Genomic DNA, 25,294 nt, shown 5'->3' on the forward strand with positions numbered 1-25,294 from the left:
TGCTTATTCTGGACGTGTGGCAATTTTGTTTCACTTTTCTGTTTCTATAGTCTTTTTTTTGTAATAACTATCTTTAGTGTTTTAAAAAAAGTTATTTCTAAAAGGATGTACTTAGGGGCTGGAACAATAGCACAGCGGGTAGGGCATTTGCCTTGCATGCAGCCAACATGGCTGACACAGGTTCGATTCCCAGCATCCCATATGGTCCCCCGAGCACCGTTAGGAGTGATTCCTGAGTGCATGAGCCAGGAGTAATCCCTGAGCATTGCCAGGTGTGACCCAAAAAGCAATAAATAAATAAATAAATAAAAATAAAAGGATGTACTTATAACGAGAGGAAAAAATTACTTGAAAACCTTCATTTGAGGGCCAGGGAAATGGCTCAAAAGGCTAAAACATGTGCAGGAGCATGGTACATGCTGGAGCCGCAGAATTAATCCCAAACCCTGCATGGCCCCTTGCGCATTGTTGGGAATAACCCTTTTCCCACTCAAAAAGAAATTCTTCTACCCTACGCATCCCTTGATAAAATCCAGAAGACACGCCTTCATTCAAGTTCTAGCTTTGGAACTCAAGCTTTTGGGGGGAATGGGAATGTTGAGCCATATCTGTGGTGCTCAGGACTATTCCTGGCTCTGTGCTTGAGGCTCTCATGGCAGGACTTCAGGGACTGTGTGGGAAACACTACTGTAATTGAACTGAACTTACCCTGATAAAAGGCAAGCACATTAGCCTCGGTACTACTTCTAGCCTGCTCTTCAAACTTTCAGTAGGGCATAAGACTGCTCTGAGTTTCCATGTGTGTGAAGCAAAGCTAATGACAGTATGTGCACCTAAGTCTGCACATCATATGAAAATATCGAGATGAAAACACAAGCACTTGAAAGTATCAGTGGTTGCAACTGGTATTTGTTTTTTTCCATGCTATTGGCTTGTAAACTAATTCTTAATTTGAATTAGTTCACTACTTTTACATTTTGGATATTTCACGGAGAAATCTGGATTTCTGGTTTCTTTTTCTTTTTGTTGTTTTGTTTTTTGGGTCACACCTGACAATGCACAAGAGTTGCTCCTGGCTCTGCACTCAGGAATTAGTCCTGGAGGTGCTCAGGGGACCATTTGGGATGCTGGGAATCAAACCCAGGTCGGCCGTGTGTAAGGAAAATGCCCTACCCGCTGTACTATCACTCCAGCCTCTGGATTTTTAGTTTCTTATATAAACCAAGCAACCAATTGAAAAAGATTGCCACCTGTTTTATTCCGTTGGCAGTAACCTATGAGAGCTGCTCCCTCGTGTAACAGTATCTGCTCTAGAATATCTCAGTATGAGCACCCTCCTGACAAGCTCCATTCACTCCATTTTTTTTTTGCCACTCCCTTCAATGCTTAGGGATTACTCCTGGCTCTACACTCAGAAATTACTGCTGGTAGTGCCCAGGGGGCCATATGGGATGCCAGGGATTGAACCTGAGTTGGCTGTGTGCAAGGCAATCACCATACCCATTGTTCTATCACTCGGGCCCCTCATTTTACCTATTTCTCTATAACACTTGATATGGGGAAGGGCTAGGTGCCAGGAATTGGAGCCAATAGGAAGAATGGAAGTAGAAAATATACAGTTGTGAGGGGCTAGGGATGTAGCTCAGTGATTGAATAGATGTTTTATTCTGGCAAGATCCTGGGTTCAATCTGTTAAACCCCCCCAACATTTCTAAAAGATCAAGTCTGTCCCCCTCCCCACACACACTTTTCTTTTTAGCCCACAGTAATGCTCAGGGCTTACTCCTGGGTCTCTGCTCAGGGATCACTATTGGTGGACTTGGGGGACTATATGAGAAGCCAGAGATTGAACCCAGGTAGGCCACATGCAAGGTAAGCACCATACCTGTACTTTACTATTGCTCCTATGACCCCTTTTATTAAAAGATTATGTCTTCCCCCCACCCACGCTTTTCTTTTTGGCCCACAATATATAAAAAATTTATAGATATAAATTTATTTATATAAATTTTGTGGGGGATCACACCTGCATTGTTTAGGATTTACTCCTGACTCTGCACTTAGTGTGGGGGAGTATGTGGGATGCTGGGATAGAACCTGGGTCGGCCGTGTGCAAGTCAAGTGCCCTACTTGCTGTATTATCTTTCTGGACCCTCATCACATATTTTATTCCTGTTTCTTCTCATTTTGGAGAAAGGTTGGACTTGATACATTGTTTCTGGGTCATACCCTGCAGTGCTTGTTCTTACTCCTAGCTCTGTGCTCAAAATACACTTCTGGTGGGACTTGGGGGACCACGTGGGGTGCTGGGGATGGAAACCATGTTGGCCACACGCAAGGCAAGAGCCTGATCTGCTGTTCTTTCTCTCTAGATCCATGTTGGGGATGGAGGCGCACAGGCTCTGCTTAGGGTTACCCCTGGCTCTGTACTCAGGGATCGCTCGGCAGACTTGAGGGACTACCTGGGGCTCCTGCGATCGAATCTGGGTTGGCTACATGCAAGGCAAGCACCTTCCCCACTGTACTATCTCTCTGGCCCAATATCTGGCCCAGGGATCACTCCTGATAGTGCTTGGGGGTCCATATGTGGTTCTGGGGATCAGCCACCTGTAGTGTTGTTGCTCACTGTACTATCCTTCTAGCCTTGGACCTGATTTAACGCAGTTAGATCTGGAATTAGATCTTGTGTCCAGTAGGCTGTGTAAAGTTTTTTTTTTTTTTTTGGTGGGGGCAGGGCACAGCTGACATTGCTCGGGGCTTCTGGCTCTGCACACATGGATCACTCCTGGTGAGGCCTCGGGGAACCTTATGGGATGCCATGGATCAAACCTAGGTTGGTCGCATGCAAGGCAAAGCACCCTACCCGCTATACGATCACTCTGGCACTGACTTGAGTTCATTTTCTTCCTGATATCAGACGAAAGACAGCTTGAACATTTAATTGCTGTCAGCACATTTAAAGTACTTGAGGTCAATAGAAACCTTTATACCTATTCATTGTTGGAGATTGTCCTGTGAGGGAGAATGGGGTAGTAACTCCCAGGTAAGCATTACCCTGTCCAGTCAAACCCACCAGCCACACAAATAATTGCACCTGGCATCCCACAGCAGAGCACAGTTTGTTTGTCTTGTTGGTTTATTGGCCTAGAGAGTTGGACACACACACAAATGCGGAGATAAATATTTGTCAGTTTCTCTAAATCTGGGTCCTCACTACGAATAGAGCTAGTCTGTAGAATTCTAAATCTTGTGTGCTGTGGCACAGAACCAGTGACCTTCCCTCACTACTATCACCCTTCTTCTTAGGGAACATGGGGAAAGAAGGTATTAACTAACAAGGCCGGATACTTTTCAAAAGAAGAAATTGCAAAATCCCAAATGTCTAACATCTGAAATTTACAATATCCAATCCCTCAGCTCACATACATATTAAAATTTCCATTTTGTCACTCAGAACCACCAAATTTCAGAAACTATTGTCCTATATTTTCAAAGAAGTTCATTTCTGCCATCTCAGCTCTCCCAAAATGTCCGATGGTTTTGGAATTTGGACCTGTTTTGATATTCAGATTCCCTGGTCCATGTTCACCCCCCCCCCTTCCCTCTTCTGCACAATTTTAGAGAAGTGCAGGGTACAGAATTAAGGGGATTATATCATCCCATCTGCCCTCAGACCCCACCGCCAAGGCCTTCCTCATTCTCTCAAATGGTTCCGCTGTGTATATATAGTCATATATACACGTATATATGTTGTGTGTAGATATATATGTATTCTTTATTATGTATTTTTTCGCAGTTTTTCTAAAGTGCCAGAGACAAGATTTGTGGGATTTTTTTTAGTGATTTTTTTTTCATTTTCCCATTTTAAACTCCCTCCCCTCCCCCTTAAAAATTGGAACTTGGTACATTCAGTAGGAACTCTTCACTCAGACTGTGGCCAAGACCAAGAAAAGTGCAAAGAGGCAGAGGAGGAATGAAGGAGCAACACTCCTCCATGGTTAACATTCAGGGGGCCTATAGAAAACCTGCCCCTTTCTACAGGCCAGGAGGGTAAGAGATAGGAAGACGCTCCTCTGTCTCCCCTAACTCACTCCCCTCCGAAAGCTGTGATCTTGTTCTCTCAGCATCTGCCCAGAGGGTAGCTGTCTTGGCCCCAGAAAACAATAGCTGAGGAAAAAGTTGCCATTTTTATTTTAGCAACATTTCCCCTTTTAAAACTGCACTCCTCGAAATTCCCGTGTTTTTTTTTTTCAAATTTGCTCCTCCCAAACGCTCCCCTTTTTTTGTGACTTGTTTCTGTTTTTTGAGCTTAGGAGGTGGGAGCGATGGGACATGTTCATTCAATTAGAGTGGGGAAGCCCAGTTATAAGTAATAGGAGCAAGCATTTCTGTCTCCCCCAGTGGAAGGAAAACGTAGGGACCCCTGACCAGGGTTAACTAGTGCAAATTAAGGTTTAGGGACTATTTAAGGTCCCTGTACTCCATCCCTAGACTGGGATCTTTGGGTGTGGGAAACTGAGTCAAAGATAGTGTGTAAGGTGCTATTTTGGAGGGAATGTTGGTGGGAATACCCTGGGACCCACCAAGGGAGTAGGATGGTTCCCGAAAAACCATCTGGAGTGACTGGTGAGGAGAGTGACAGTGGGGAAGATAGGGTTAAGGTAAGGATGGGTGGTCATGTGCAAATCTTGGGCTTACCCACCCATTCAACCCCGTAATTTTTCTGGCTATTTGGTCTAGTCTGGGAGAAACCATCAGCAACCCCCCTCCCCCAACCCCCCCAAAAAACTCATAAAGAGAGAAAGTGGATTTCCTTCTCCATCCCATATGGATCTCCTCCTTCCTGACCCCCCCAAATCTGGTCTAGCCCCGAAGTGGCCATTTGTAGAGGCAGGAAGAGGTATAATCTGCTCACCTCTTTTGCCTTGAGAGAATCTGGGGCTAGTGGATTTTGGGGCAAAGATAGGGTCAAGATTGGTGCTGCCCTGGACTGGGAAAGTGCTCTGTGGTGGAACAAATGGGTAGTTCTCCCCCACAACATGGCCTTGATCTGGACTGGGAGAGGCCAAAATGGAAGATTGGAAGGCATTGAAGTCAAAGGCGGCGTGGCATCTTACTGTGAAGGAGACAGTGACACAGGAACCCACCCTTGGGAAGAATGGAATCCAGAGTCATACTTGGTGGGTGCCAGGTATCACAATGGTCTGGTCCAGGCCCTGGGCCATGAAGACTGGAATGTGCTAGAAAGCATCTGGGGAAGAGCTTAGAGAAAGCTTCAGAATAAGGAAGGTCATTAGGTGAGAGATGGTTTCCCCCTAGGTTTATGGATGGCCGGGGGGGGGGGGGGGTGTTAGACATTCAGAGCTGGTGGGGGCTGTGAGTAGAGATTCATCTAAATATATTGCTGTTGCCCCAAGGGCTAGAGGAGGAACGGGAGTGGCCCTGCCCCTCATGGAGGCCATTCCCTGGAGGAGAGCTGAGAGGGGAACTACCAAAGATCCCTTCCCAGGAGATGGGAAAACTACAATCTCACACAAAGCAGCCTGACCCCTGAGTTACAGGGGCTCCAAATCCCTGCACAAGAGTGTGGAGGGGGGGAGGTGCTCCCAAGGGGCAGGGAAGCCAGGGAGCTAGTAGTGACGGGGGTATTCAGGGAGGGTAGAATCTGGTAGAAGGGGAAGACCTAGGCCGAGAGTTCACCCCACATCTCCCTTCTGGGTTCTCTCAACCCCTTCCCTTTCCCCTTCCGCTTTAGGGGGCACTGCTGGAGGAAGAGATGGAGGGGGTGGAGTTGGGGGAGTAGGCGGTGCAGCTTGAGGATTGACTGCATAGCCGAAGACCCCTGGTAGGAAGGGAAGAGCCCCCCCGCCCTTCTCATCAGGTAGGACCATGTTAAGAGCGACTGGGAGAGCAGCCAGGTTGCTGAAGTTGTAAGGGTAGGCGGCAAGGAGCTGGGGTCCATAGACAAGCGGGTAGGGCTCAGGGTAGAAGGTGACTTTGGCAGTCTCCACCCCCTCCATCCGGTCCCCCTCACCAGCCCCCACAGGCCCCTCACTCCCAGGTTTCCCCCTGCCACCTCCAGCTTCCCGGCCACCCCCAATCAGGGCCAGTGGAAATTCCTGCACGGGGGGGTATACATAGGCCCCCGCTCCTGGCAGTGCAGGGGGCTCCTCACCCCCGGAGATGATCGGGTCCTGCAGTGAGGAAGTCTCAGACGCTTCGGCAGCAGCATTCCCACCACCTGCCTCCCCACTGGACGAGGACACTTGCATCTCTTGGGGGGCCTCCTCCTTGACATCTCCAGGGCTGGTGCTGGTGGTACTGCCCTTGGAGTACGCTATGACGGGCGTGGGGGTACCCCCGGGCCGCTCAGCAGCGTGTCTCTGCCCATGGCGGCTCAGGGCAGCTGCCGTCTTACACACTTTGGCGCAGTGAGGGCAGGCGAAGCGGGTGGAAGGCCTCCGGCCAGCCCGCGAGCTGTGGGAGCCCCCGCCGTGAGCCTCCTGGTGCTTGTGCAGCTTCCTCAGGGTGGCGAACGTCTGGGCACAGATGGCGCAGCGGTGTCTCCGCTCGCTGCGGGCACGTGCTGAAGGGCCTTCAGCTCCTGGGGTCTCTTCCCAGCTCTTTCGCTCCAGCTTCTGCCTCCAGCGGGGTGGCCGGCGGCTCCTGGGCACCCCCCCGCCCCCACCGCTACCCGTGCCTGCAGCTCCAGCCTTGCGCTTGGGCTTGTAGGAGTAGTAGGGCCTCCAGAGCTGGTCCTCCCCGCCAGCCTTTGATTCCTCCTCCTCCTCTTCCTCCTCCTCCTCTTCGTTCTCTTCGTCCTCCTCTTCCTCTTCCTCCTCTCCACTCAGCTCCCCAGGACGCAAGTCAGTTTCTGAGATGCGACGCTTGACAATGGCTTCCTCGCCTATGCGCACAGTGATCTGACATAGGGGAGGTGGAGCCTGAAGCTGAGAGGGACCCCCGGCCCCACTGAGCCCCCCAACTGGCTTGGCTGTGTAAGTCAGAGTCCTGCCAGCCCGTGGGTTTCGGCCCTTGCCCTCCTCTGTGCCAGTGGCGGGCACTGCTGCAGCCACTGGGCTGCCCATGCTGGCTGGACTGGTTGGTATGGCTGCAGGCTCGGGGGGAGGCGGGGGATATTCACGTTTTTTGGGGGGTCTTGGGGGAGCTGTGTAAGTGATGACTGAGGCAGCTTGGGCTCCTCCTGTGCTGGCCGGCCTACCCATTACTCCGCTACTGCTGCTGCCCCCGTGTACAATAACAGAAGGGGCCGGGCGTGCGAAAGTGATGACAGAGGGTGGGGGGCCAGGCTCAGGGGCAGGTGGGGGTCCAGGTGGTGGGGTGGCTGGCATTGCTGCAGGGGCTGGTGTGGTGAGGCTTGGAGAAGGCGGGGCCTCGGGGGCTCCCTGGCTGTAGGTCTTGTAGGGTCGCTTGGCCGCCCGCATGGGGAGCAGGCGATAGAGCTTGAGAGTATTGAGTTTGGGCTTGTAGCCGCCATTGGGTGTCTTCTCACTGGCCAGCAGGCCGGGGCTAATGCCGTGGAAGGCTCGCTGGTGGGTCTTCAGATTATAGTAAGTGACAAAGGTCTCCCAGCAGAAGATGCACTGGTACCTGGGCCAGGACAGCAGGGAACAGGACAGGGACAGAGCCATTTGAGTCAGGAGCTAAAAGACCAGGGCCTCCCATATCCTCCGCTGCCTTCCACTCAAACCTCAACCCCCCCAGCCATTTGCTCGCCCTCTTCTTGTATTGCTTCTCTCACTCTGCCAGCCTTAAGAAGGACACGAGTCTAAGCTCAGTGGCCCAGGCTGACTGTGAGACACTCCTAGGCTTCAGCTAGTCCATCTGTGAACTAGGACTAATCACGTGCCCCAAATAACGCACAAAGTTTTCCTTTAAAACCCAGATGAAGAATAGGAGATTGCATTATGAACAAGGACACATACAGAAAGACATATTTTAAGTATTGGGTATGCCTGTGCTCCCAGGGTCCTTTTGTGAGGGGAGCTTCCTCTTTCCTTCTCCATGGCCCCAAGCCAGGACGTGGCACCTACAGGTATGCATGTCATCGGGAGGAAGTGGAGCTGCGCTGCGGGAGGTGAGCAGGCACCTCTGTATGGGCCCCACCCATCACTCTGCCATTCCTTCCCTTGTCCATGTAGTTTGAGTGCTGACCTTTGACCCGGCTGCCTGGCTTGGTTGGAACCCCAGGCCCCAGCCCTCCAGGCCACTCACCTGCGCTCCCCGGTGTGCCACACCTCATGCTTGGTGCGGTACTCGGCCAGGGCGAACACCTTCTCACAGTAGCGGCAGGGGTACTTTCTCCGCCACGAGTGCACGTTGCTGTGCCGCTTCAGGCTGGACAGGGTCACGTAGGAGCGCTCACAGGCCGCGCACACATACAGCACGTGGCCGCCCACCACCTTCACCACGTGCTCAGGGCCACCTCGGAAGGCCACCGGAGGCAGGGCCGAAGCATCCACTCCTGCAGGACCGCTCGGACCAGAGCCCCCTCCTCCCAGCCCTGCAGACCCCCGTGTGCTCACTCCCCGCCGGCACTGTGCCTCATGCGTCTGCAGCCGCTTGGGATGGATGAAGCTTTTCCCACATCGAGGGCAGGGGAGGGGCCGCCGGGGTAGCAGGGGCTGTGAATCAGGGGCTTGAGCCTCAGCCCGATTATCTTCCCACTCCCCAGCTGGCCTGGGTCCAAAGCTGTCATCTTCAGGCTGCGAGGTGGCCATGGGATTTGGGACAGGAGGCACCCAGGCATCACCTCCCTCCCCCAGGCCCTGCAGGCGAGATATGCCCAGACGTCGCCCCAGTGCTCCAATCTCGGCCACAGCTGCCCCGTCACCTCCTCCATCGGGGAGGGCAAGCCGGGCACTATAGATGAAGTTGAGGACATCAGAGAAGGCAGCTGCCGGGACCCCTGGCAGTTCCAGGACCCGGGGTGGGGATGAAGTGGGGGGTGAAGCTGGAGGAGGGGAGGAGGAGGAGGTGGTAGAGGTGGAGGTGGAGGAAGAGGCAGTTGTGGTGGTGGCAGGGTTGGAGGTCGTGACCCCTGTAACTGGTGGGAGAGACAATGGGGCTGAAGCAAGCAGGGCCTCTCTGAAGAAGGGACTAGAAGCAGCCAGGACACTGCGATGAGCAGGGAACTTGGTGTCTCCAGCTATGAGGGTGACATCACAGAAGAGGCCACGGAGTCGCTGCTCATTGAGCTGGCGCAGGACAGCTGGGGCATGGGATGGGTCCGTCACCTCTGCAGGGGGGGGCATGTTGCCAGCCTAGATGGAGAAGAAGAGGCCAGGGGAGGGTCTCAGAGGCTGGGCGGAGCGTAGAAGTCTCTAAAATCAGGGATGAACTGGGAGGGAATTAGAGGTAGTGGGAAGCCAGCCAACTTCCGGTCACAGGAGTCGGGGGTTTAACCCTGTTCAGCCACCCACCTCTAGCCAGCATCCAACACTGGTTTGTCAAACCTTAGGCTAAAAGAGGCCAGGGATACCTCAGGTCATGATGAATGTTAGGGGTCACACCCTCCCAAATCACACACTCAAGGGGGAAGAATTGATCACATCTCTTCCAGTTGGAAAAGCTCCCACAAGTACTGATGACTGTTTCACAGAACTCCCTAGGCTAGACAAAATGGCTGCTTGGCTGGCCTGCTGCCTCTGGTCCAACTTTTCCTAGCTGCAAACTTGTAGTACCCTCTCTCACCTGAGAATACAGTCAACATGGAGCGGGGCGGGGGTGGCTCAGCGAGTCCCTTCTGCTGGGCCTCTTCGTTCTGTGGAGAAAAAGAAAGCATGTCCTCAGCAAGGGAACAGGGAAGGAAAGAGTTCCGGGAGGTAGGGGTGTCAAAGAGGACAGTTGTCCTCTAGATGCTGATCCTTTAGGCCACATGCACTTGGACCTAGAAGATCACAAAAATCATGGCAAAGCTACGTCTGCTGGTCCCAGACGTATGGGAACAAAGTAATCTGCATATTTTCAATTCACCTCCAAATAATATGGCAATGCATGTCAATTCCTGGGTTCTGGGAAGCCTGTTGAATCATCTTCAAAGTCCCTCTGAGGGCTGGAAAGATAGTATAGTGGGTAGGGTGGTTTTCTTGCACATAGTCAACCAGGGTTTGATTCCAGCACCACACATGTCCTCCAAGCATCACCAGATGCACTATAGGGTGTGGTTCCCCGTCACCCCCAAGTCCCAATCTTCTCTGCTCAAAGAAAAACAAAGATTTGCATGGTGTCTTTATTACATATCAAAATAGATTGCTGAACCTTTTTTTTTTCATTGGGCAAGTTCGGAGATATTAGGAGAGAATACATTATATTCAGAGGTACCCTCCTCACCCACACCCACACCAGCCCTATATCGTAGGCAGGAATAGTTCCTGGTCAAGGTACCAGACCACCACCAAAGACTCACCCATAGGTCCCAGTCACTGGAAAGATGGACAGCCCAGGAGTGAGTTCCACTCCTTACTCTGAGAGCTGGTAGCTTTGGGACTTTGATTTAAAAAGGGAATTACAGAGCCAGAGAAATAGTACAGTAGGTGGTACAGTTCCTCGCATTTGGTTGGCCAGGGTTCAATTCCTGGCAGCCCATGTGATCTACCAAGTCTATCAGAGTGGTCCTTGAGTGAAGAGTTAGCACCATGGAGTGTGGCCCTAAAACCAAAAAATTTGAAAAAGGGGGCTGCAGAGATGTTAAAGTGCCTGCCTTGTATGTTTTCAATTCCCAGCATCCTATATGGTCCCCCAAGCTCCACCAGGAGTAATACCTGAATCCAGATCCAAGAGTAACCCCTGAGCATCGCTGAATATGGCCCCCAAAACAAACCAAACAAAATTTTTAAAAAGTGAACTATGAACCTTAGGGATAGCACAGTGGGTAAGGCACTGTCCTGGGTTTAATCCTCAGCAACACATACAATTCCCCGAGCACCATCAGGAGTGATCCCTGAGTGCAGCGCTAGGAGTAAGCCCTGAATACCACCACACCACTGTGTATGGCCGAAACAAACAAAAACAAAACAATGAGTGAAAGGGGAAGTTGATAGCCAAAGCGAGCACAAGGCACTTGCCTTGCATATGATCTCAAGCCAGGAATAGACCTGAATACTCCTGGGTGTGGCCCAAACCCCTTCTCCACCACCCCCCAACAAAATTTAAAAAAGAAAAGGGATGAGTGAAGGAGAAATGCAACCTAACCTCAACTTTTGCATAAAGGCTTATCTGTAAGTTAGAGCAGGCAACCCCAAATCAAGCTGTGATGGTTATTCCACTAAAAACACTTCACAGCTGCCTCTCCAAAAGACACAAAGAGAGCTAAAGAATCCCCATTTTCAATTGAAGATTTTAAGTTCTAAGACTACTCTGTGACTTAGTCAAGCAGAACTGGGAATAACAGGTGCAGCCAGTTCACAGAGCCAGGTCTGAGATACGAATGAAGGATTCCGGGGCCTCACATTCTCGCTCTGAGCCTGAGAGTGCTCTCCTTCTGAAGGCCCAGGGTCAGTCATGTCCATCAGTTCTTCGTACAGTTTCCACCCCACCAAAAATACTTTTCCTAGTTGTTCCTATGGCCTCAAAGGCCTCTCCTCGATAGTCCATTTTATTTTCCTAAAAGACTGCTCTGGGTTTTCCTGGAGGACAAAGAAAGGAGTATATATCTATAATACTCAAAAGTTCAAACACGGCTCAGGATATAGTGAGGTAGTAGAGTACATGCCTCACATGTGTGAGGCCCTGGATTTAAGTGCTGGCAGTGGGAGAAAATGTTTCACCATTTCCAAGTACCCAACACAAACCAGAAATGGGGTCAAGTATAATCCCATTAGTTGCTGGATGGGTTAGAAATCCTGGGGGAGGGACCGGTGTTGACTAAATGTTGTAAACTGAAGAAACACAGCAAGGCGGGCTTCTAACTCTCTGGCATGAGTGCCACTGGTCCCCTGGACCTGCAAGCCTGTCCTTTACTTGCATCACCTCATCTGCTTCCCACTACTCTAAAAGGTAGCTTCCCCATTTAAAATAAGACTACGGGTGAGAGAGACAGTACAGTGGGTAGTGCGCTTGCCTTGCACATGAACAACCTGGGTTCAATCCTCAGCATCCAGTGTGGTCCACTGAGCCCTCCAGAAGTGATTCCTGAACACAGATCCAGGAGTAATCCCTGAGCATCCCCAGGTTTTGGGGCCCCATCCTAAAAAAACAAAACTAAAACAGAGACTAAGGTCCGGGAAGACAGCACAAAAAGCACAACAGACTGAATCATGCACTTTGCCTGGTTCTACCAATGGATACCCCAAACACTGCCAAGAGATTCCTGAGTACCACCAGATGTGACCAAATAACAATAATAATACTATTTAAAAAGGATGGGTGTGGCAGAGAGATAGTACAACGGGTAGGCATACAGCGGGTAGGGCACTTGCCCTTGCATGTGGAAGACCTGGGTTGGATCCTTGGCACAACATATGGTCTTCTGAGCCTCCCAGAAGTGATGCCTGAGTGCAGATCCAGGAGTAAGCCCTGAATACAGGTGGCTGTGGCCCAAAATAAATCAAAACAAAACAAAAAGAATGATGGAGCCAAAGAATCAGTACAAGAATCAGTATAAGGTGTTTGCTTTGCATGCTGCCAGCCTTGGTTCAATGCCCAGCACTGCATATGGTCTCCCAAATACCACCAGAGGTCATTCCTGAGCAGAGGCAGGAAGAGCCCCTGAGCACTGTTTGTGATCCAAGACCTTCTCCCACCCAAATAAAATGAAACAATGAACCAAGGCTTTGATTCTAAACTGCTTTTCCAAGGGTATATGACAGGTTAGGAAGAGTTGAGTCCAGGAAGTTTGGCTCCAAAGCCCAAGCTCCTAGTGATTTTACATCATAAACCTGTATATTTGTCCCAATCATGACACGGTTCCTAAAATTTTAAGTTCTCAAATAACAGTGGTGCAAGAAGCATTTTTATTCTATTGGTTAATCTTTTATCTCTGTTCTGATACAGCATTCCTAACAACTTTGGGATTCCCTGGATGCTAGGTCTGTCTTTTGTTCCAGTGGGTTCTCAAATAGCTTTAGGAAGGGGGCTTGTCAACAGAAGACTGAGCCATGACTCGAAGCTTGAAATTTTCTTTTTCCTTTCTTTTTTTTGGGGGGGCGGGGGTCACACCCGGCAATGCACAGGGGTTGCTCCCCTGGCTCATGCACTCAGGAATTGCTCCTGGCGGTGCTCGGGGAGACCATATGGGATACTGGGAACCGAACCCGGGTCGACTGCGTGCAAGGCAAACACTATCCGCTGTGCTATGGCTCCAGTCCAGAAGCTTGAAAGTTTTCAGCTTCAGTGGGGGCATAGAGACTAGAGATCGAGTTAATACTTGATTATGCTTGGGGGCAAAAGCAATAGCATAGAGAGTAGGGTGCTTACTTATCTTGCATATGGCCAACCTGGGTTCAATCCCTAGCACCCCATACAGTTCCCCGAGCACTGCCAGGAGGGATTCCTGAGTGCAGAGCCAGGAATAACCCCTGGACATTGTTGGGTGTGGCCCCCGAAAATTAATACTTACAAAATAAAAATTGTTTATTTTGGGGCAAGCGCTATTGGGCAGCCTAAATGTATGCTTTGCAGGTTCAATCCCTGGCACTGCATGTTCCTGAGCACTGCTGGGAGCATCCCCCAAGCACTGAGGTGGAAAAAGCTCCTGAGCACTGCTGAGTGTGGTCCTGAAACAAAACAGAACAAATTATCTTTTAATTGTGGGGGAGGGTTTTGGACAACACTTGATAATGCTCAGGGATTACTCCTGGCAATGTTTGAAAGACCTTATGGGATACTGGCCATCAAACCCAGGTCGGCCCCATGCAAGGAAAGTGCCCTACTTGCTGTATTATCTCTCCAACTCCAACAAAACAATTAAGAATTCCTATACTAAAGGTTCAGAGAGATTCCGGGTTTGTGACACATCCATGTCAAAAGGGTGGTGCACCCCAAATTCAAGGGACAGAAGGTCTTGTGCTCAGGGTCCTTCCATAGTCCACCTTACACACCTCTTCATCTGGGTTATTATTCACTTGTATATTTTGGCGGGGCGTTGGTCAGGGGCTACTCTTGGTTCTGTGCTCAGACAGTGCTCGGGCACTACCTGACTCCTCAGGGGGCCATATGTGCTGCTGGGGATTTAAACTGGGATCAGCTGCATACAAGGCAAGTATCTTATTACCTCCTGTACTATCTTTCTGTCCCTGTTTGCTTATAGCATTTTGTTTTGGGGCCTCACCCAGCACTCAGGACTTACTTTCCTTGTCTGTGCTCAGGGATCACTCTGTCCCCCTTGGGGAATCAAACTGGGTGAGGACGGCTAGAGGAGCTAAGGCACTTGCCTTGTATGTGGCCAACCGGATTCAGTTCTCAGGACCCTATAGGGTCCCCTGAGTCCCAACAGAAGCCAGGAGTGATCCCTGAGCGCAGAGCCAGGAGTAAGTCCTGAGCACCACTGGGTGTGGCTCAAAAACCGAAAACCAAAAAATAAAATGGGTCAGCTGCATGCAAGGAGCCTTATTCCCTGTAGGCCACTTGTATTTTTAAAACAGTCCTATCCTTATTATATTTAACTCAGTAAACCTGAGTGTTTTCCTGAATCCTTAAGTCTGTCAAGCAAATTTTTGAATCTGAGGAGGAGATGGTAGGAGTCTCCAGTAAATAGCCGGACAGGTGACTGTGCCTGAGGGAAGCCTGGGGGACTGAGATCGATGTGACTCTATCTCCCAGGAGAGTGTCACAGAATTGAGTCAAACTGTATGACACCCAGGTAGTGTCAGAGAATTCATGTGAAGAAACTACACGTTTGATGCCAAAATGTTAAGAGCAGTGCAATAAAAGTAGTTTTCTTACAATAGTACCCACTACAGCCTGCACTAGACCATCTGGAACTTTGGTAAAAGTAAAGAGAGGACCAGAGAGAAAGCTCAATCGATTGAGCTATTGGGCTGAGCTATCTCTGCATGTGGTCTTCCCCGCTGCCCCCCGCTGCCACAAAGCACCAGCAGAAGTCACTGCGCAACCCGGCTTTATCCCAAGCACAGAGTCACGAGCAGATGGTGAGTACCACTGGGTCTGGTTCAGGAAAAAAAAAAAAAGAAAAAGAGGAGTAACTAGAACCCTCTCTCCCCGCCTTAAGGAGTTTGCAGCCCTGACAGGTGAACAAAGCAAAAGTTTGAATCTAGTGCCATTAACCCCCTTGGCAGGTCTGCTACCCGCACAGCCGAGGGGCTCTGTGGTTGTATGTGGACGACCACTACTCTCGGAAAGGCCTGTTGGAGTTTCTCAGGATCAGCTTGGGGTGGGGGTGGGGTGGGTAGCTCAGTGGTAGAGTATCTGTCTGGCATATGGATTCGATCCCTGGCTCCACACAAAAAAACCAAACCAACCTACCTGAAAACTGTCTCAGCTCAGGAAGGAAACCATTTTGGGTGTTGTACTGAGCTGGTTAGGAACTGCAAATATATATCTGGGGATAACAGCCACTTCTGGGACACCCATACATTATCTGAAACACTTTCAGTCTTTTTTTTCCCCCCGTCACACCCGGCAATGCACAGGGGTCACTCCTGGCTTATGCACTCAGGAATTACTCCTGGTGGGACCATATGGGATGCTGGGAATCGAACCCAGGTCTGCCGCGTGCAAGGCAAACGCTCTACCTGCTGTGCTATCGCTCCAGCCCCTCTGAAACACTTTCAAAGGCTTTATGTATACTACCTCATTTAAAGATTTCCTGAAAATAGTCAAAGTACTTCTATTAGCACATTTTTTTTTTTTGCTTTTTGGGTCACACCCAACGTTGCACAGGGGTTACTCCTGGCTCGTGTACTCAGGAATTACTCCTGGCGGTGCTTGAGGGACCATATGGGATGCTGGGAATCGAACCCGGGTCAGCTGCGTGCAAGGCAAATGCCCTACCCGCTGTGCTATCGCTTCAGCCCCCTATTAGCACAATTTTATAGTTGATAAAATTGAGGTATACAAGAGGGATATCCTTTGCTCATGGTCACAAAGCTTGTGAACAGCACAGTCAAAATTCAAATACAGGGGTCAGCAAGATAGTACAATGGGTAAGAGACTTGCCCTCCAAGTGGCCAACCTGAGTTCCATCCCCCACTAAATATGGTCTCCTGAGCACTGCCTGGAACGATCCTTGAGCAGAGCCAGGAGTACGCCCTGAGCATTGTACCTGCCTCTGTCCACCCCCCACCCCCAAATTCAAATGCAAGAACTGAAGAGAAAGTGCAGGGGTTAACACAATTGCCTTGCATATGGCTGACCCAATTTGATCCCTGGTACCACAAATGGTCCCCAGGAGTGTTCTCTGAGCACAGAGCAGGAAATAAGCCCTTATCACTGCAGGGAGTAGCCTACCTCATCCCCCCCCTCCAAAAAAAAATCAAATGTGAAGCCAGGTATTATTCTTTCTCCATGTATACTGTCCTGAAGGGTCTACGGCCATCCAGCATGTTACAGAAATGACGACACAGGTCTCATGTGCTGAGTGCTGTTTCCTGTCTATCTTTCACTCCCCGCATCCAGTGGTCACAAATCTAGCCCTTAAGAGGTCTGGCTTGGGAATGGCTCTGAAAGCCTTGAACCCGCGTCTGGCCTCCAAATTAGCTCGGGCCACGGTTCACACTTTCATGCTCATGACAGTGGCCTCCCAGCTTATTCCCCTGTCTTTGGTTTACCTTCCTCAGGTAGGATCCTTGTTGGGCTCTAAAACCTTCATAGGTCCTCACTTATTCCAGAATAAAGTTCAAATTCCTCAGACAGGCATTCAAGGGCTTTGGCCTAGTACAATCTTCCTCTCTAATCTTGTCTGTGTTTAGTTTTTGTCCAAGCAGCCATTGTGTCCTCCAATTGCAACATATTCATGCTTATTCTCCCGCTCCGATCTAATACACATGCCACCTTCTTCTTGGCCCTCCCTGATCTAAAGGACAAGGACAAGCTCTCCTTTCCCTGGCTCATTAACATTCTGCAACCATTCGGCCAGTATCTAGAGAAAGATATTAAGTTCTCTGTCCCTAGGCTGGGAAGCTCTGAGTCACTGTCTAACCACACTAGTTTTCTAAAATGGATTTGTACAGGTACTAAATTATGCAGAAACTGGGAAGAAGTGTGGTGTGTGTGTATGCGTGTGTGCGTTTGTGTGCACAGAGGCCCACTTCTGGGGTTCAAATTTAGTTTTACTTCTAACTAGCTAAGTGGCTTTGGGCGAATTCTTCTATGAGCCTCAGTTATCTCATTGAAAAAGATACGTAATAAGAACATTCACTTCCGTGGGGTCTTACAAAGGCTGAATGACTGACCATGTGTACAATAGTGCCTGACACACAGTAAGTGCTAAATTGTTTACTGCTATTATTATTAGCCAAATCCCAGTAAGAGGCTCAGTGCTGGAAGAAGGCTGACAGTGGCAGGCACAGACATAACCTCCAAACTGCAGTGCTGGAATGAGAGTACAGAGGTTACAGCACATGCCTTGCACGCAGCCACCCTCATTTCAATCCCTGACTCTGCATATGGTCACAGAGCACTGCCAGGGTTGATCCCATAGCATATAGCCAAGAGCAATAATAAAGCACCAGAGCGATAATACAGGAGGCAGGGCTCTTGCATTACACATGGCCGACACAGGTATGATCCCCAGCATTCTATATGGTTGCCTGAGTACCATCAGGAGTGAATGACTCCTGAGTACAGAGCCAGGAGTAACCCTTGAACGTTGCTGAATACTGCCCAAAACCAAACCAAAACAAACCAAACACAAAGAAAGAGTAACCCCCTCCCCAAAGCCAAATCAAACCAAACCAGACCTACAGGTACTTTCCTGGTACATTTCCCATAAACTACTTATTTACAACCCTGCCGATAGGTAGGCCTGGCAAGTAACTGGGCCCATCTTACAGATGAAAACTAGGCTTACTTAGGGACAATGCCAGAAGGAAGTGGGCCATAACTGTTCAGTTCTAGCCTAGAACTTTTTACTTTCTACGGAGCCATGCGGTGCACCTGTTGGGCCTCACACAGCAGCCAGCACCCTCAGCCCTAACCTCCATGCATATCCAGCCTGTCTCAGCTGTGTGCACACCTGAACACACACATGCATATACACAGTTCCCCCACACAGTTTCAGGCACACCTGGAAAATACCACATAAACACACATATTGCACACCAAACACACACACACACCAGGCCCCAAAGGTGAGGAAAACCTGTTCTGAGGAATCTGCCTTATGAGCAAATTCCATTCCCTTTCTAGACGCTTCTCAGTTGTGGGGGTGGCCCAGTTTATGTGTGTCACAGAAGGTACAGGAGAGCAGAGCTACCTCAGGGGCTCAAGCTATGCAGCAAGAGGAGACTAAAAACTTCATGTTTCTTTTTTCCGTCGCAGTGACAAGAATCTCACCCGTCCTCCACGTAAACATGGCCGGGGAGTCACTCTGTCCCAGCTTAGTTTCCTTCCAGCTGCCAGGCCTCTCTTCCCAGTGACCCTGACATGCTGGGAGGGCCAGTGGGGGCGAGCACAGAGCCGGGCAGCAGGCAGCACCCAGGGGGTACAGCCTGGTGCTCTGCCCCACATTTCTCCTGCCTGCCTCCTTCCGAACGCGTCCTCCCTTCCCCGCAGCCCCCGAGGGCCCTCCAACACAGACGGCGCACGCAGCTTGCGGCTGGTCCGTCGGGTCCGAGGCCCACGCTGCCCCTGTCATGCCGCCTCCCGCCCTACAAGTGTTTCCCGAGCAGCTCCCCTCCCGGCCCAGCAGTGCGAACAGGCTCCCACAAACAACGCCACGGAAGAATCTGGTGGAGGACGTTACAAACAAGTCACCTCCCCCTCCGTCCACGCCCGGGATCTCCCGCGCACAGGTCGCTGTGCATTCCACCGGAAGCCCCTGGCTGCCCCTCAAGCGCCTGCGACCCCTTGGGGTTTCCTTCCGGTTCGCACTTGATCCGCAGGCCCGAGCTCTAGACGGGCAACCCCACCCCCACTGGTGACCAGCTTCTCACACGCAAATCCATCCGGTTGCCTGTCCACCCCGGGAGTAAACCACACCTCGGCGGGGCGGCAGAAATGGGACTCAAGCACAGCCCCTTTCGGCCCATCCGGGGACACAAGTGGCCCCTGCATTCTGGTGCCTCCACAACACGACAAGCAGACCAGCTACGCAGGAAACAAGTTCCTAAATAGTTCATACGTGCAACCCAAGACACATACATGGACGCATGCTGGAAAAAAACACATAAACCCTCTCACCTAACAAATCCCGAGTATATTCCTTGTTTTGAACTAGGACCTGTCACTCCAAACCACAGGGTCGTACCTTGTTATTCCTCCCGCGACACCCGGCCCTCCATCTGGCTTTCTGTCCCCAAGGCCAGGGAAAGCCCTTAGTGCCTCTGGCTGCCAGAGCCCAACAGGGTGCCCGGGAGAGCTTTACCTTGCCCCTAACGGCAGGCACACAGAGGCTCCAGAACTCAGCCACAGCCCAGCCCCGACGGCGCGCAGGTCCAGGGTCCCAGCCAGCCCCGCGCACCCTGCACACCCCAACTCTGGGCGCTCGGCGGCCCGCCCCTCCCCCCCGTCTGGTTCCTACGCCATCGCCCTCGGAGCAGCTTCGCACGGCCGCCCCGGGCTCACACCGCCCCACCCCAGCCCGGACCTGCCCCCGGGGGGAAGGGGGTCATCAGGCTGCGGAACTGACCCCTCGGAGGGAAAGTGCGCGCCGCCCCTTCGCGGCCCCAGGCGATCGGCCCCCGCCCGCCCCGCGCCGCCGCTCAGTCGGACGCGCCGCCCGGGCCCACTCGGTCGCCCCCAGCGCCCAGCGCGCCGGGGGCGGGGCCGGCCTGAATTCTCGACCCCTGAGCCCCCAGGTCGACTCCAAAGTGGAGAGGCCCCGGCGCGGGGCGCGGCCCGGGCCCCCGCGGCGCCGGGCAGCGGGGAGGGGGCCCGGCTGTTTGCTCCGGTCCGCCCTAGCCCTGCCCGGTTCGCCCTGGGGCCCACCTGACTGCGATGGCGCCGCGTCCGCCAGGCCCGGCTCATCACTGTGGCCGCCCCCGGCCGCTCGGATTTCGCCCGCCTCCAGCTCCGGCTCCGGCTCCGGCCCCGGCCCCCCCAGCGCCCGGCCCCGGCCCGGCCCCGCCGCCGCCGCCGCCGCCGCCGCCGCCGCTGACATCATCGGCTCCCCCCGCCCCGGTCCTACCCCCACCCCCACCCCCGGAAACAGTCCCCCCCCAGCGCCGCCGCCGCCGAGGCGAGGCCGGCGCCGCGCAGCCGCCGCCGACCGGGCCGGCGCGACCCAAGCCCGTCGCGCGGACGGACCCGGGAACCCGGGGGCGCAGCGCCGGGCGGGCGGACACCGAGCGGGGCGCGGGTTTGAGTGCAGCCCCCCTGCAGGACCACGCGACCACCCATTTCCTAGGAAGGGACAACCCCCCCTTCCCCGCCCCCTGCGTGCCCTTCACTTGGCGGTGCACACAAGCCGCTGAGCACGCACGCTCACAGCACACACAACATGGCAGGCTCCCCCACTCGGGCCCAGCGGGGCCCCCAAAGCCCTGCTCGACACCGGTGCCCACAGGCTCGCCTGGACATTCGACGCGCGCACTTTCCTCAGAAATGCAAAGCGACCCCCAACTAGGGCATGGGCGGGAAGGTTTGGGTCCGAGGACAGGCACACTCAAATGACTACCAGCACCCAGAACATGGCCTAGTATTTTTGTCGCCGCCGGCAAAAATATCTACATCTATATACGTGTATGTAAATGCTGCCGTGGGTACCTAGGGCGGCACCACCACCACCAACAACAACAAAAAAAAAAACGGAGGAAGATCACCCTGAAACTCCAGAGGGACAGTCCCTGGTGTTCAAAAATTCAAAACTCAGTAGAGGAAGGTAGTGACCCTCAATGGTTACTTTAAAATCTTTCTGAAATAAGGCAGGGCACTTAAACAAGTTTAAAGTCCAAGAAGTCTCATCACAGAGATATTCCTGCGAAGAGGAAAAGAATCAGGCAAACTTGGGAGTCATGGAGACGTATATAAAACTGCCCTCCCCACCCCCGCCCCCAGGAAGGTTCCAGGAAAAGAACCCGCTCCTCCACTCCAAACAGGTCACAATGGCTGGAGCTCTGAGGGCCCAGGCCCCCTGAGCCAGGAGGAGAGGAGAAAGTCCAAGGAGAGATGGTGAGTGTGGGGCCGAATTGGTTTAGCCCCGTCCCTGTGGCTGCTCCTTTTCCCCTCCTTCCCTGAAACTTCCCAGCTGTCCTTGAGACACCCACCAATGAAATTCATACTGGTGTATCCAGATGTCCCTGGGACCTGTGACATCGCACAAACATCTAAGGCTGCCTCCCCTTTGCTCAAACCAACATAGCATCCTTGGGTCCTCTTTTCCCCTCCTGGAAAGAACAGCACAACACTGACACCGCTCTCTGTTCCTGACTCAGAGGCTCCTGCTTCAGAGGCTCAGGGCCTACACTACCAATTTTCATGCTTTCGTGGCCTTTCTAATTCCCAATACTTCCTCAGCAAGAGAGCCTGTCTCTGGGGTGAGGAGTGGGGAAATGAGAAGCTACCTCCCTCCCACTTCCACAGGGTCCCAGATCCCAGCCTGACATTTGTTCTACCCCAGGTTCCCCGGGTCATGGTTGCCCTAATGTCTGAGCTCTTTTCTCCTGAACAGGCTAGCAGCCATCCCTACTTCAACCTGCCTGACTTCACCCAACCATCACCGCCCTCCACTCCGCCCAGCCTCCCCTCAAACCAGCGCTGCTGGCCCTCTGATGCCACCAAGGGCCTGCTAGTGGCACTGCTGGGTGGGGGTCTGCCTGCTGGCTTTGTGGGCCCCTTCTCCCGTATGGCTTACCAGGCCTCTCACTTACCCTCGCTGGAGCTGCTCATCTGCCGATGCCTCTTCCACCTTCCCATTGCCCTGATACTTCAACTACGTGGTGACCCACTGCTGGGACCTCCCGAAGCCCGGGGCCGGGCCTTCCTCCACGCCCTACTCAACGTGCTCAGCATTGGATGTGCCTACAGTGCGGTGCAGGTGGTACCTGCTGGCAATGCTGCCACCGTCCGCAAAGGTTCTTCCACGGTCTGCTCTGCTCTTCTTGCTCTCTGCCTGGAGAGTCAGGGGCTCAGCGGCTATGACTGGTGTGGCCTACTGGGCAGTACTCTGGGATTAATCATCATTGTGGGACCTGGACTAGGGACGCTACAGGAGGGGACCACAGGCCTCTACACTGCCCTGGGTTATGTGCTCGCTTTTCTGGGTGGCCTGGCACTGTCCCTAGGACTTCTGGTATATCGCTCGCTGAACTTTCCATCTTGCCTGCCAACAGTGGCCTTTCTGTTTGGCTTGGTAGGACTGGCGGGCTCGGTGCCGGGCCTATTTATGTTGCAGACCCCCGTGTTGCCCTATGACCCTCTGACTTGGAGCTGTGTCGGGGCGGTAGGGATACTCGCTCTGGTCTCCTTTGTGTGCGTGAGCTATGCGGTGACCAAGGCCCACCCTGCCCTGGTGTGTGCCGTCTTGCACTCAGAAGTGGTGGTGGCTCTGATGCTGCAGTATTATGTGCTCTATGAGACCGTGGCACCTTCTGACATCATGGGCGCGGGGGTTGTATTGGGCAGCATTGCCATCATCACGGCCCAGAACCTCAGCTGTGAGAGGGAAGGGCAGGTGGAGGAGTGAGAGACTATCTGAGAGCCTGGGGGTTGGGGGGGCAGGGGTAAAATGGGAGTCTGGAATACAAACATGAGAGAACAAGTGACCAGAAAAGAACTGGTGGGGAGAGGAGTGCCTGGAAGACCTGGAACAAGCCTGGGAACCAAGAGATGTGAAGTCCAGGCCGGGCTTGGGAATGAGGGCAAACGAGAAGGGTAAGGAACAGACACAGGGCTGAGGCAAGGCAGGGCAGCTAAGATCTAGGGGGAGGATTTTCCCTAAGCAGTAGGGAGAGCACTGGGACTTTCAGGCAGATCAAGCAGCTGCACTGGGGGAAGGGAATATTCCTTTTTTTTCCCCTCCCACCAGCGGTTTCCTTTCCTCCCCTTCCTCCTCGTGGTTGTACTTCCCCCTCCCCCTCTCGAATGGTGACGTGACATTGACATCAAACAGGGATCGCTCTGAAAGTGCCTGTGCAGTTAGCTCTGCTTTGGAAGGAGAGTGGAAGTCCTGCACCACTCCGATTGGAGAATCCCTTGGGATCCCCGTCCCCACCCTCATCTTATTTCTTAAATATTCCAGAAGGGGGAGGGTTTCTTAATCTTCAAATGCCTCGGCCGTGAATCCCTCAGGACCTATGTCCCGCCCCAAGGCTGATCTCCTTTTCCCGGTTTGTCGCGGTCCCGTGATCTCTCCCGGATAGTAGCCAGCCTCCTTCCGGAGCAGGGTCCCGAGCTGACGCTTCTGCGAGTGCCGAGAACGGGGATCCAGAACCAGAGCTCCGCACAGCGCTCCACTCGAGGCCAGGCGACGTCTCCCTGTCCCTGGAGGCCGCGCGGCAAATATCAAGCCATTTTGATCTGCTCATGCATATTCAGCGAGCTACTGCATATTCATGATGAAGGACGGCCCCGGCACGCCCCCTCCCGGAACCTACTTGGGATGACCCGATCGGCCCCGCCTCCCGTTACGGATTCTCAGAACAGACTATTTTCCAGAGGGGGGAAACGGAAATACTGAGAGACTTGTTGAACATGAAACCACATTCCAAACTGAATAAAAGCGGCCTGTATTTGCCCTCAAATCTTCAAGCCTTGAGCTTCAGTGCGGGAGGGAGCAGCGAGGGCAGGCGACGAGATATCGAAGAGCTCTCCCCCCCCCGGCATTTCAAAGGTCGCCCAACCAGAGAGCGGGGGAGGCCCCAAGCTCTCCGGCGCGCGCCCCGTGCAGGCCAGTGCAGTCGGCCCCGTAGCGCAAGGGAGGGCGGGAAAGGAAGGGGCGGGGAAGCGGGGCGAGTCTATAAAGGTCGTCATTCGGTCGGTTCGCTCCTCAGAAGCGCCGAGAGCGCGGCCGGGACGGTTGGAGAAGGAGGCTGCTCCCGGGAGGGGGAGAGACACACTGCTAACCTCTGCCGTTCAGGACCCGGTTATTTATTTATTCGTTACCCCTTTTCTTCTTCCTTCCCCCCAGAACCCTTTCCTTTCCCTCCCCCCCTTTTTTTCCTTTTGGGGGCCGAAAAATACCTCCGGAACCGGAGAGGAGAGCGCCTTTCGCTCTTTTTCGTTTCCCCGCCTCCTTCCCTCCCCCACCCTTCCCTCCACCGGGTTTTTTCCTCCCTTCTCTGGGAGGTCTTTCCCGGTGGCCGCCCCAACGGGGTCTGAGCGCCTAGGTGGAGGCGGCGCAGGCTTTTTGTAGTGGGGTTTGCGCCTGCGCAGCGCGTCGGCCTCCGCGATGCACGGAGGAGGCCCCCCCTCCGGGGACAGCGCATGCCCGCTGCGCACCATCAAGAGAGTGCAGTTTGGAGTGCTCAGTCCGGACGAACTGGTAAGCCGCTCGAGCGCTCGGCTGCGCCCGCCGCCCGGGGCGGGGCTCGGCCGGGTCTCCGGAAACGCGGTGCTGCTCGGCGCGTCCCAGTGTCGGGCCGGGGGGGCGGGGGGGCGGGGAGGGGCCCCAAGTTCAGTTTTGCTAGGGTATGAGTGAGCGTAGTGCTGTGTTTGGATGGGGAGAAACAGGACTGAAGGGGCTGCCGGTTCCAGGTCACAGAATTAGCATTAACCGACATCGCACGAATGAATCCTAGGGAACTCTTAAGTTTGGACGAGAAACAGGGCCCTCCAGTTTGCCCCTTACTCACAGACAATTTTCATTTAAAAAAACCTGTTTTTTTGCGGGATGGGAGTTAGCGAGACCACAACGGTCAGTGCTCATGGCTATTCCTGCTGCTGTGTCTTGGCTACTCCTGCACTCTTCCAGCCCCCTCTTACACAAGTATTAACTGAGCGCCTACTATGGGGTAAACAACTGACTCCGGAGATGTGACTATGGGGTAAACAACTGACTCCGGAGATGTGGAGTTGAAGACGGAGACGGACTGGCCAGGAATCTCAAGCGGTAGAGCACATGGCCAGTTTGGGAGCTCGAGCTCCATTCAGGCACTGCATCTCCCCCAGGTTTTGCCCTATCAAAACAACCAAAATAAAACAGGATTTTGCTTTGTAAACCCCTTTCTATGGGAAGACTAGGGGAGACACCGTGAAGGTACAAATAAAGGAACAACAT

The 25,294-nt window shown here is 52.9% G+C and overlaps 3 protein-coding genes across 4 annotated transcripts in view; 2 read left to right on the forward strand and 1 right to left on the reverse strand.

Annotated features, from left to right (window-relative positions):
* Window positions 1-3,113: 3,113 nt before the first annotated feature.
* Window positions 3,114-22,042, reverse strand: ZBTB4 (zinc finger and BTB domain containing 4). 2 transcript variants are annotated; one of them, XM_056114865.1, is made up of 4 exons: window positions 21,948-22,042; window positions 9,715-9,784; window positions 8,236-9,284; window positions 3,114-7,611 (listed from the first exon to the last, which is right to left on the reverse strand). In XM_056114865.1, the coding sequence occupies exons 3-4, from the start codon at window positions 9,273-9,275 to the stop codon at window positions 5,697-5,699; spliced, it is 2,955 nt and encodes a 984-aa protein (XP_055970840.1). In that variant the 5' UTR covers window positions 9,276-9,284; window positions 9,715-9,784; window positions 21,948-22,042; the 3' UTR covers window positions 3,114-5,696. The 2 variants fall into 2 exon arrangements, with proteins under 2 accessions (XP_055970840.1, XP_055970839.1); XM_056114864.1 differs by lacking the exon at window positions 21,948-22,042 and adding an exon at window positions 20,068-20,218.
* On the forward strand, window positions 21,722-22,785 carry SLC35G6 (solute carrier family 35 member G6). Its single transcript, XM_056114800.1, has one exon. It carries the CDS (start codon window positions 21,722-21,724, stop codon window positions 22,760-22,762), a length of 1,041 nt encoding a protein of 346 aa, XP_055970775.1. The 3' UTR covers window positions 22,763-22,785.
* A 1,287-nt stretch (window positions 22,786-24,072) lies between these two features.
* POLR2A (RNA polymerase II subunit A) overlaps window positions 24,073-25,294 on the forward strand; it is a 28,025-nt gene continuing 26,803 nt past the window's right edge. The window contains exon 1 of the mRNA XM_056114854.1: window positions 24,073-24,559. Coding sequence (XP_055970829.1) covers window positions 24,467-24,559 — 93 coding nt within the window. The 5' untranslated portion in view covers window positions 24,073-24,466. The remainder of the gene's footprint in view (window positions 24,560-25,294) is intronic.

The sequence above is a fragment of the Sorex fumeus genome, unplaced genomic scaffold, assembly GCF_029834395.1.
Source record: "Sorex fumeus unplaced genomic scaffold, SorFum_2.1 ptg000028l, whole genome shotgun sequence".
NCBI lineage: Eukaryota > Metazoa > Chordata > Mammalia > Eulipotyphla > Soricidae > Sorex > Sorex fumeus.

Coding starts and splice junctions, on each gene's coding strand:
- ZBTB4 (XM_056114865.1), bottom strand. CDS start 9,275: ATGCCCCCCCCTGCAGAGGTGACGGACCCATCCCATGCCCCAGCTGTC. Junction 7,612..8,235: donor TGGCACACCGGGGAGCGCAG/GTGAGTGGCCTG, acceptor GTCCTGGCCCAG/GTACCAGTGCATCTTCTGCT.
- SLC35G6 (XM_056114800.1), top strand. CDS start 21,722: ATGTCTGAGCTCTTTTCTCCTGAACAGGCTAGCAGCCATCCCTACTTC.